The sequence below is a fragment of the Netta rufina genome (genome assembly GCF_964035555.1).
Source record: "Netta rufina genome assembly, chromosome: 5".
NCBI classification, from domain to species: Eukaryota; Metazoa; Chordata; class Aves; order Anseriformes; family Anatidae; genus Netta; species Netta rufina.
In genome coordinates, this window is record NC_140128.1 from 38,473,490 (window position 1) to 38,485,579 (window position 12,090).

General features: G+C 51.9%; 1 protein-coding gene across 1 annotated transcript in view; it reads left to right on the plus strand.

The window, feature by feature from the left end:
- The first annotated feature begins 10,429 nt into the window (after nt 1–10,429).
- The window catches only part of SPTLC2 (serine palmitoyltransferase long chain base subunit 2), a 68,628-nt gene continuing 66,967 nt past the window's right edge, over nt 10,430–12,090 (plus strand). Inside the window, exon 1 of the mRNA XM_084287409.1 lies at nt 10,430–10,606. Within this exon, the coding sequence (XP_084143535.1) occupies nt 10,496–10,606 (111 nt within the window). The 5' untranslated portion in view covers nt 10,430–10,495. The remainder of the gene's footprint in view (nt 10,607–12,090) is intronic.

A 12,090-nucleotide genomic window follows, 5' to 3' on the forward strand; every position in this document is an offset into this window, starting at 1 on the left:
ACTCACCCCTTCCTTTTAGCTGCAACGATCATTGCATGCTTTTGAGGGAACAGCAGAGGCTGCTCGATGCTGAAGACTGCAATCCCTGTCTCCACAGATCTTTAACATCTCCTTTCCTTGGAAATCTCACTGGAAATGCTGTTTTTTTCAGGTGATTTGGAGCCTACCACGAAACCATGGGGCCCATCTGGAGAGTAAGTGCACAGGTACTCAGCGTTCAATATTATTGAAAATTATTTTCTGCAGCAGAAAAGCAGGAGAGAGAGAGAAACATTAGTCATAGAGCTGCTTAATTGAGATCTAATAGCCAAGGTCAGTGCTCAGCCAAGAATAGATAGCAGAAGCCTCCCATGGTGTATTTTTGTGATGAGATGTTCATAGCACACAGACTGATCTATTATTGGTTTTCACTATGAAAAATTTAGCTATCTCCTGGAATATGCTCAAATCTATTTTGCATCATTTCCTTGCTTTTTCATTTAAAAATATGTTTCCAATGAGACCTCATGACAGCGCAAATTAGCAAATCTCAGCTGAGTAGAGAGATTGCTTTACTTTCACTGAGACGCAGCTCTCACTTCCCTTGCCAGAAGAGACAAGATGACAATACCTGTTTGTCTGTGTCTAGCAGGCTTTTTTTTCTGTGCTTTAAACAAAAACCCTTAAAGGGAAAAGGCAGGTACTCAATGGAATATGCTACAATAGACACATTAGTGAGGAGCTTCTAGCTGTGTTCTGCACAGAAGGGCCGTGATGACCTCACCTTCTGGCCTACAGCCCCTCTCTGGTCTCCTGTGGCACTTCAGCCTCCAGGACTGGGTGACCATCTACTTGGTTTGTTCCTTCCAGCTTCTGCATATGGGTCTGTGCAAGAAGCATCAGTGTTCTTCCTCAGCCCATGCATGTCCAAACATTTTAGGCTACAAAGCCCTTCTTTCTCATTTTTTTCTCCACAGACCACAAAGCAGCCAGCTCTCTAAACCTTTAACTGAGAGCACAGGAGGGAGATGATTAACGTGGCCTCACAGACCACCAAGTACTAAACCTAGAGAGCTGATGAAAAAATTAAGCCTTCTGAAGATGAAAGGAGTAAGGTCTCTGAAGATGAAAGGAATAAGGTCTCTGAGGAACGCGTTTTAGCTTCTCTGGTCCCTGGAAGATGCAGCTGTACTTTCTGTGCCAGGGGCTGCAGCACAGAACATGATCTGATCCAACTCAGTAGGAACAGCAAACACCATCTGTGGGGGCACTAACAGCAAACGTGAATTCACTAGGTGCACGGAGACATTACACAGTTGCTGTGTCCTTAGAGCCTTGCAGTACCTGTCGCTGGTGAGCTCCATGCTCCTGGTGGTGCTGGAGTTGAAGTGGTTCACGGTGGAGCTCCCTGGGGCACCTCCTCTTGCCGTGTGGGTGCAGGGTCCTCCAACAGCCAGCTCTGTACATGCACACCACGTGCCTAACAAGTGCCGACTGGCTCGCCTCACTGCTCGCAAGGACACTGCATGGACAATAAAGTACCACAGCAATTCAAACCCCAGCCCTCCTGTCTTTGCACTGCACCAGCCACTAATGTAGGACATACCCAGACAGCGTCCCCTGATGAAATGTAGAGGGAAAAAAAAAAGAGACCCCCCTGTGTTTACCACTCTCCCAGTCTGGAGAGGGGGCAGCACGGTCCCCATCCATTCTCAAAAGAGGGAGAGTGACCTGGGCCTCCCAGAACAACCCACAGACATTACTGCTTGGGAGCCTGGCATCTGGCAGGGAGAGGAGAGCAGAGTGTGGTCACCATGGCAATGCTGCGCCTCATTTCACTGCCAAGTAACCTCTTGTGTCCTTACACGCAGCCATTCCCACACAGCTGCACAGCACAGGCAGCCACACGCAGGGCAGCCCACAGCCCACAGCCACCCCACACGGGGCACGGACGTCCCCTGCTGGGCAGCACTCCCCCCATACGATGCACACAACAGGCACGTGCTGAGCCCTGCACATTCCCTCAGCTCTCTCTCACTCTTTTCTCCTGTGCCTTTAGATCCCAGCCAGACTCACAGTCCCTGCTCCTGCAGCAGAAGCTGTAGGTCCTGCTGCTGTGCAGGAATACGAGGTTTTAAAAGCACAAAAATCAACACGTGCCCAGCCAGCTGCCAAAAGATGCACACTTTTGCACAGCCTTGCCACAGCACCTGGGTACAGCTCTCATGCAGTTTATTCTTGGATGTGTTTTGCTTTGATTTTGTGGCTTGAACAAGGAATAAATTGAGATTTGTCTCATTCACTTTCCTCTGTTTCTGCTTCTAAGGAGAAAACGTCCCTGAGAAACAAATCTATAACAAGACCGTGTGCCCCTCTGCAGTACAAGCTCATGGGAAGCTGGTGGTCAGGTCAGGTGGTGCTCCGCACACTTCTTGGCAGATAACTATAGGAAATCAATCTCAATTCTGTTTCTCCTCGAAGCACCCTGTGGGTCCCTGTGGCTCAGCTCCTTGCTGATAGCAGGGAAGCAAAAGCACAGAACAGCCACAACTGAGCTCACAGCACAGCAGGAGCACAGTAGAAAGGAGCCATGAGCTGCGTCCCTAACCCCTTTGTTGTGCAACAGCCAGGTGTCACTCCGTGTCAAGTGGCTCAAACTCAGATCTCATTTACACCACCAGGCACATCCCAGCATCAACAGCCTCAAGCCTGAATGCTCTAATCCTGAGTGATCCAGCTACTACAACCACTGCTTGGATGTATGTGTGCGAGGACACAGCTGGAGTGAGATTTCTCCACCTGGCTGCCCAGCTCCTCTGGACAAGGTGGCCCCAGTTCTCCCAGCAGTGGTCAGCCCATCCTCCCCTGTCTCCGAGAGGTGACAGGGACCTGCACACAGCAATTCACATCCCCACCCCAGCTGCCTTCACACCATCTCCACCATTGCTACCTGCACGCCTGCCTGTGGCTGGCCTCTGGCACCTCCAGGAGCTCAGGCCTTGCTGTGAGCCCTGCACAGGAGGTGGGAGCCGGGCAGGGTCCCTGCTGCCTGCAGAGCCCGCAGCGGCCGAGCTGGGATTGCTCCCGCACGCAGTGAAGGCGCCTAATGCCTGAGCACACACTTCCCTCTTATGGCCACGCCTGATACAGCAACTGCTCAGGCCTGCAGCAACTTCTCTGGGGTTTAGCCATGTCTTCTGTCAGCTTGTCTATCTCCCTTCATCCAGGTTTTTCTAAATAGGAAAGGGAGGAGAAAGGAAACCTGAAAAACTGTGCTCAGTACCTGAATGGGGACAAACTGCTCCTTCCCTCATTCTTTCTCCATGCTGAGGTTTGGTCACTGCTCACATGCCAGTATGCTGTCCTTGCCATCTCTCTTTCCTCTGTAGGATGCTCTCCTCTCACGTGCCACCTTTGTAACAGCATCAGGAAGGGACAAAATTAAAACTAACAACAAAATTAAAAACTAACAACGAAGACATCTTTTCTAGGGAACACTATGGCCTTACATACCGTCTTTCTCTGCTCAGTGGACAAAATACCTTGTCCCAGGAGCTGACACATGATGCTTGCTGCCACTAATTCCTTGGCTGATGAAGCTCTCTGCCAGACCAGCTGACTTATCTGGCCACCCCACTGTTCTTGTCAGCCTCGGCTACCCACCCTGCTGCTCTACAGCCCTGTGGCAGCTCCTCAGTGCAAAGGGCCTGCGTGAAGAGCTGCGGCTTATTTCCCTTCAGCCAACGCATGTCCAAAGGTCAGGAACTCTGCATGCCTCTTCCTACAGATTTGTACCAAGTGCTCAGGGTGTTCCCAGCTGACCAGAACTATTAATGCCGGTATCTTCACAGTCAGAAACCGGGGGATAAAGAGACAAAGAGTTGAAGCAGAGGGGCAGGGCTCAGGCAGCCCAGGGTAGCAGCTACACCTGAGAAGGCCACAGCACAGGACAAGCATCCTGTGGTTCCCATATGTGCTGCAACCACGGGGCTGCAGCACTCAGGGGCTCTTCACACGGGGACCAGGCACAGCCACCGAAGTGACACCGTATGGAACAGTCTCTTCTGCTCCCCCATCCATAGTGCCAGTGGCCTACAGGGGCTTTCCATTCTGGTCTTCACATGGGAAAAGGTGAATAAGGGGGAACCTGGCCAGACTCCTGCAGTACCAACAACATTGTCAGAAGAAGCAGAAACCACTGTGGTCCTCCTTGAAGTCAGCCGTAACAGTCTGGTCTAGCTTCTGCCAGGCTCAGTGCCTTGAACCACCTCTCAAAGTGCTCTGCAGCTATTGATAAAATGAGGCCACATCTGCTCTGAGCTCGTTTGCCAGGGTACTAATGGGGGAAGTGTTTGGGGTCTCTTCCACATAGCAGAAAGTTGTAGGTACAGACCCTCAGAAGTGCCTAAAAAGAAGTTAGGAATTAAACTGTCATGGGGATCTGTGCTCTAATGAGAGTGCAGTTATATTGGTATTGAATGTTTTTTGCTGATATAGCTGACAGTGCTCGGAAAAGTTCTGTTCAAAAAGAAAAAGAGAAAAAAGAGCCCTATTCTGCTGACATAAGCTGCCTGCACATAAGGAGGGCTTCACTGGTACAACTCTGCTGCTACAGCGATATCACACACATTTACATGTAAATTAGGGCTTTGTTTATACTGCACAGATGCAGCCTTTCACTGCATCCTGGATGGGGAGGGTAATAGTCTCGCTATCCTCATTTTAGGAACTAAGAAAGCAATGCATCAAAAAAAAATAAAAAAGAAAAAAGAAGAAAGAAAAAAAAGAGCTCGGGCTCAGTATCACCCTACATGGATGGCAGAATAGACACAGAACCTGGTCGTTGCCTACACAAACAGGACCTTCTTCACTGAGAGCTGGGGAGAGAAGTGAGCATGTCATGAAATAAGAGCCCCCAACACACCGAGTATGCAGGGTCAAATCCCTGATGTGTTGGAGCTGGGGGAGGCACTAATGAACTTTCCAGAGAGCCCTGAACCTGATGGGAGAATGAGGCCTGTTTAGATGCAGGAAGCACTGTTGGCAAAGAAATGAAGCTGAGACCTAAGCAAAGTTTCTAAAACAGCTCCTCACCACTCACCAAACTGAGCAGCAACAGGCACGAGTGACAATGAAAGTCCACAGAGGAGGAACACAAAAGCTGAAGCAGTACAAGTGGTTAACAACGTATCACAGGAACCACATATGAGACCAGAAGCTGCTGAAATTACCTTGCTTCCAACCACTATTTCCCAAGTATCTGTGCACTTAAATCACCTCCGTTCTGCCACTGCTCCTGTATTTTGGCCACAAACTCTCTCAGGCTATATTTCCTTTAACAAAACCAACAAAAGCCAAGAATGATGATACAGTCGTAGATTCCATCTCAGCCATTCATTCCCAAAGCTGCCTCTCCTGCTCTGTTAAACCCCAGAGCTCACCATTTTTGCTAGGATAGTTTTAAACCATAGCAACTTCTCTCGGTGGTGAATCCCAGGGCTCCTGGAGCTGCAGCCTTTGTTGGCCCTACAATGCCAGTAAGTGACCTGAGAGAAGACACACCACCACATGTTCCCACTGGGTTGGCGTAAGAAAAGATTCAGACCTAAGTCTCCAGAAGAAGCAGGCGTTGCCGAGGGTTGGGTGAAACATAATGAAAGTGGGTGGATGCTACTGCCAGCCTAAAGGTAGCTGTGACAAACAGCCCGGCTCCGTTATGGAGGAACGTCAGTCTCCATTCCAAAACACTTCCCAAGTCACTGCCCAAAGGAACTTTCTGAACTATTCTGAATACCATTTTCTCAATACTATTTTTTACAGAGTCTTGAGGATAAGAAACAAGAGGAAAAACAGATAAAGCATAGAGAAGAAGGCTCTAAACATGGTTAGGACAATCTTGGCAGTCAGCCTCAATTGAAGCCTAGAGGATAAACAAGTTTGGTACAGTTATCTACTTCTTTCTTAACCGAGGGATTAAAGCTGTACGTATCAGAAGGAATAATAACTTCAGGTGGTTAAGTTAGTCTGTCGCTAATCCCTGCTAACTCACTGGATTCCCTCCCATGCCCTGTTTTGCTGGCCAACACCCTGATCCTCCATCCCACCCCCTCCTACATCTCTGTTTTCCTCTGGCTCATCAGACCAGCCTTTATACACATCTCTCAGTACCTACATCCTCTCAGGCCTCTTGAGTCTCCAATCACCAATCTCCCACTCTGACACCTTCCCCATTTCACCACAGTAACATTGTACAAGCCCGGCTGGTTTCTCCAGGCAGACACAACTGCAAACACTTCACCACGATTACAAATTCTGGTCCAAATCAGTGTGCCCACATCACCCAAATCAGAGAATCCTTGAATGGGTTCAATCAAGGCTTCAATAGGAAAAAAAAAAAAAAAGAGAGAGAGAGGCAGAGAGAGCGAGAAAAAAGAATAGCCTGGACAGAGTCTTTTTTTTAGCATTACATAGATTTAGAGCTTAATTTATTTCCAGATAATATTATTTATTTTAATAATATTATTGTCTCAGAGCCAGTGAGGTAAAACACAAGCTGTGGTGGGCCTGGAACTGTGGCATTCACTGCAGAAGGCGTTAAGGACAGGGAAGGTCTCTCCTGGAACAGAATCGTAACTCCTAGCTTAGCTAAATCTAAACCAACTACCTGCATTGTTAAAAAAAAAAGAAAAAAAAAAAAAAGCTGTACCTGTCTCCCCTTGCCTCCACCAGAAGGAAGCAATCTGCCACAGCCATTCAACATTTACTTAAGCTGAGGACAGAAGGCAGTGACTGGAACACCAGCCAACCTTCCAAACGAGCATTATTTCCTCCTATGAGCTGCTCCAAGGCCTCTCCAGCTTCCCATCAAGTTTGGCTAAGGGCTGGTCAAATTCTCCAGGGACACTGTTACAGCTTTGTGTTTTCTTCAAGGGCTATTTAATTAGCTGTGAGCTCCTGAAAGAGCTTTCTGCATTTCTACTAATTCTTCTGTGGTTCAGGCAGGCATTCTGCCATTCAGACCCAAGGTAAAATGCAGTGCTCTCCTAGAGTTATTTCCCTGCCCAGTCCCTGAAGTCTCAGTGCTAAGCGACTGTAACTGTGGGGAAAAAAATATGGAAACAATACTCACCTCACTGCACGGCATAGGTCTGCCCAAACTGTAGCTTTTTCAATTACACCTTCAACAATCAGTTCATGCTCACTTGAGCCTATACCTGGAGGCTGCAGACTGGTCCCTCTCAGAGCAGCCCACCTGCTATTAACTGCCTCAAATGCAAGGGCTGAGTCACAGCTGTCTGCACGGCAACTGTAAAAGTCAAAGATTTAGGCTTATTTCTGACTATAGCCACCTTGAGACATTCCATAGAGATTCCCTACAGTGCTAGCATCATTCACGTGCCCACCTTTGTCTCAGTTGTCAACTCTCTCCATTCTCAGAAGAAATTATTCCCCTTGGTCACAAGCTCTGATTATCTCTACTTGCTGTAGAAGGCCCATGTTCTGTCTGTTTCAGACAGAAAATTTCCCTGCTACCTCTCTCTGTCCCACTGGTCACCCAACTGCTCCTTCCTGAGCTCGCCTTCTGCTGTCTCCAAAGTTCACGACTCTGCTCTGTGATCCCCAAACCCACATTCGGTTAGCAACAGCACGCATTGACTCATGTCAGTGATGTAAGCTCTCTGTCGATATGAGCCTGATGTGCAGCAATCGCTGCCTGTCCGACCTGTTACTTACGGTCTGCTATTCCCTTCGACTCATTTCATTTTTTGATACAGTTCCTTGCCTCATTCAGTTGGCTGAGTAAAGCTGTTTGCTCTGCCAGCTCACAGGAATAGTACTGTTGAGACCTAAAAGGAAAATCAGAACTTGAATTTGTTGTTCTGAGTTTCTTTGGACCCTCTGTTGTGCAGACACGTAGACGAGAGAGACAAGCTGCTTACACAGGTATCTCATGTGTCCCGCTGAGCCACGTCAGAGCTGCCCAGGTGACACCAGGTCTCTGGGACGTGCTTGGTGCTGCTTGTGGCAGCCCCAGGCTGGGACCTGTCTCCCAGACTCTCCTGTTACTACAACCCCAGGGTGAGAGCGGCTTTCCCTGCCCCACTCTATGCTGGGGGGGCAGGTGTCTCTCAAGCACCTACGTGTGGAAGGGCTCTAACTGAACAGCTAATGTGGCACTGAGATCCAGTGCTGGGCAGCTAAAGCAGTTTATCTTCTAAAAACGAGGCATCAGCAGCTGAAGCTCCTGCATAAACGGCTGGGCAGGGGCACTCTGCGAGCCTTGGCTTGTGGACCACCTGCCCCGTGGTGCAGGCTGCTCAGTACAATTCAATCTGCTCCAAAAGGAGAGGTGCTGTGAAGAAAATACCCGCAGCGGACCATGGCATCAGGGGAAAAATCCTTCAAAAAATGTTCTGTAGTACGTAGTTCCCCTGTACACTTGTCTCTCATGTGCTCACTTATTTTCTTTTTTCATTCATTATCTTCTTTTCATTTCCTCTGGAGTAATTTCTACTCCACAGAAACTCTCCCCTCCTTGTCCAGAAAAAACTCAGCAGCAAGAGCAGCCCATGAGCTTCTCCACCAGCACTAGTCACCGCGCCTGCACTGAAGCAAGTCCACTTGCACAAGCACCCAAACTCTGAGCACAGGCAATTGCTCCTTTGATCCCCACGTCCTCCCTAGCAGCTCCAGTCTTCCCCATGCTCCTGTCTTGTAACACGAGAGGGGACATGGCCCATCCCATCTCAGCCGACAGCTCTGTCTGGCTGCACACCGAAACCAGGTGAAGAAAGAATGTTTCTCAGGCAAGCCCAAACCTGCTTTCGTGGCAGTCAAGATACGGGAGTGGCCGCAGACAGCAAGAAAAGGAGTGGGGCCTCACACAGCTCTAACCCTACCTGGTCCCACACCCCGCCTGGACTTGTTACCCCGAGCCTGCATTTGGACCCTCACTACAGAAAGATCTCTTCTCCATAGGCAATTTGGAGATATGAAGTGTACAGGACGTGTGCTGCTGCCCACAAATAGGCTGAAGCCAGCCACAAAGCTCACTCAAGTCTTCCTGGGGAAAGAAAAACGAATGCCTCCTTCATGGAAGTTAATTCATTTTTCCTAGGAGCCTTGCGTTCATATTGAATTTGCAATGAGATTCATGAGAGAGGCCCCAAGGTGTGGCTATGTCGTACAGAAATATAATCTTACTGAAATAATTTGGCTTTTATATCAATAGAAGCAAATCAGAGAGGAAAGGACGAGAGTACTCTCTCGAGTTCACCTGCCTGCCATTGTGTTCACCGAGATTTGTTCCAGGCGGCGTTCTAGGAACCACCACAGCCCTTCCCTGCCAATTACACCCGAGGAACCAAAGGTCGGGCCGCCACCTCTTCAGCACGCGGGTAACCGCCCGGGGTAACCGCCCGGGGCTCGCTTTCTCGTCCTCAGCGCTGGGGGAGAAGGAGGGTAAGCGCCATCTCCCCCCGCCACTCCCTGTGCTGCCCAGAGCCTGGTCAGCCCGTGCAAGGGGCAGGGCACACGCACGCTTTGGGCTTTCCTCCCCCTGGCGTGCCGCGTGCTAACCCGGACCTCACGAAAAAGGGCAGGAATCGCCCTAAACTCGACGTGGCTTTCAGTACAACCAGCGCTGGCCTCCCCGGCCGCACGGGGGCCGCCTCCCAGCTCCCGGGGGTGCCGGCGGGGCAGGGCGGGCCCTCAGCGCAGCGCCAACCCCACTGCCTCAGACCGGGCCTCAACGGGCACGGACCCGGGCCCTGGGCCTCAACCGGAGCCCGGCAGGCCCGGAACGACCCCGGGCCAGGCTCGGGCCCTGGACAGCAAGCAGCGGGCGGGTGTTCGGCCTGACGGACACCCGGACTGACTGACAGACAGACACCCGGCCTGACAGACTGACGGACTGACTGACGGACGGACGGACGCCCGCCCGGCCTCTCGGCCGTTGTGGCACCTCACGCGCCGCCGCCGCCCAACGCCCAGCCCCGCCCCGCCCTGCCTCCCGCCCATTGGCTGCCGCCCCGCTCCTCCCTCCTCCCATTGGACAGAGCCCTCTTCCCGTTCCCGCCCCCTCCCTCCACTACCGTGCCGCGATTGGCTAGCTCGTCCCTTTCCCTCCGTTCCCGGTTCCGTCTCCGCCAGCTGATTGGGCAGCGCTCGCCCTCCGGCCCCGCCCCCTCCCCGAGGCGGGACGCTCCCTTTCCCCCTCCTCCCCCTCCCATCTGATCCCCGCGCGGCTCCTCATTGGCCCGCTCCGCGCCTGCCCCGCCCCCTCGCGGCGAGCCCCGCGCGCTTTCCCCCACCTCCCTCCCCAGGCCCCGCCCCTCACGTGACGCCCCCGCCGCTGATTGGCCGAGCCGGCGGCCGCTCGCGCTTCCGGTGCGGCGCGGCGCGGCGGGGCCGGCCAGGGGCGGGCGGGGCGGTGGCGGCTGCGGGAGCTCCGCGCGCGGCGGCGGCGGCGGCGGCATCAGGAGGAGGAGCAGGAGCCGGAGCCGGAGCCGGCGGCATGGAGCGGCCCGGGCGGGCGGCGCTGGGCGCTCAGCCCCGCGCTAACGGCTGCGGCGCGGCGCACGGGGCGCTCCGCAACGGCTTCGTGCGGGGCCTGCCCGGCACGCAGGTGGGTGCGGCACCGGGGGCAGCACGGGGGGGGGGGGGGGTGCTGGGCGCAGCGCTGGCTCTGTGCTGTCGCTGCAGGGTCGGCAGGGAGGGTGAGCGCTGCCCGGGGTGCGGGTGGCCTCGCCGTGTGCCCTGCCGGGGTCTGAGCCGCTGCTCGGTTCCCTCGGTAAGAGGAGAGGGGAGGGGAGGGGAGCCTGCTGCCTGACGGAGCTGCACGGGGCTGGGTTTGCCTGGAGAGCAGTGAGATACAGCAGGGGCTGGGGGAGGAACAAGGTGGAGTTGAGGTTTCGCCATGTAGGCACCATTCTCTCAACACTGAGCCCAACAACAGCTCTTTCTTCTCCTTGCCTGGGAAGCCCTGCGCTCCCATTGCTTGGGTTCTGCGAGCTGCTCGTCTCTGTAGGGATTGACATGCGGCGAGCACAGCACCCGCTGCGGGCACCGCTGTTAGAGCAGGTCACAAGGCCACCGAGCAGTTAAAAACTGGGATATGGGAGAAAAGTGAGTGACTTGTTTCTGGGTCTGTGCACAGTTAAGGAAGTGCATGGGTGGGAAAAGGAGCAAGCTGTGAGTGGGTTCAGGACTGTTGTGGTGCTGCACAGCACCCAGCGTGAGGTGAGGGCCTGGCACCCCGAAGGGCATTGTCCCGGCAGGAGGAAGTGAGCTCAGCCAGGAGAGGGAAAGTCAAGCAGAAGAGCAATGAAGTTAGCTCTCCGCATTGTGCCTGATTCTGCTCTTTCTGTCATTCTGGTCTGCTGGAGAAATGCTGTTTGGGACCTATCGAGGCACTTGTGGGAATAATTGAGTGAAGGCAAAATTGCTGTTTCTTCCTGCAGTACAATATTAGACTGGAATGTGTTTCTCCAATGCAGTGTTTTGCTCTGAAGCAACAGATACTTATTCAACAAAGTCTTAAAAAAACATTAAATTCACCCTTAGAACAGGGAGACTGGGGCATATTGAACAGGACAAGTTGCCCTTATTCTCCAAGATAACTTACAGCAATCTGCCCGTTACTGTGAACAGGATTTCAATAATGTGTCTTTTCAGACTTCCTAATTGAACTTCTCCAGTAGAATGGTGTTATTATACTTGTAGAACTTGGAGAAGAAATAATCTTAAACCAAACAAGTAGTTGAAACATAGGATTTAGTTTGAAGTTCTTATTTTCTGTTGTGCACGCTGTCTCCAGGTCAGTCACATAGGAGCCGGAGTGATACAAACAACTTGTAAATTCCTTGATGATTCTGGAAGGCCTTGGAGTGCTCTGCTGGAGCAGTCTCCAGATAGCTGATTGTACACGTCCTTTAGTAAACAGCTCCATGCTACTTCCTCAGGAAGGGAAGGAATAGTTTGGTTTAAAGAGGGGAGGAGGACGGAGTTGCTTTCCTTTAAAGCTGTTACAAGTCCTGAATTTTCACAGCTATTCAAGACATCAGCATGGATTTTTTTTCCTAAAAAATTTTGGTGTGTACATACTGAAAA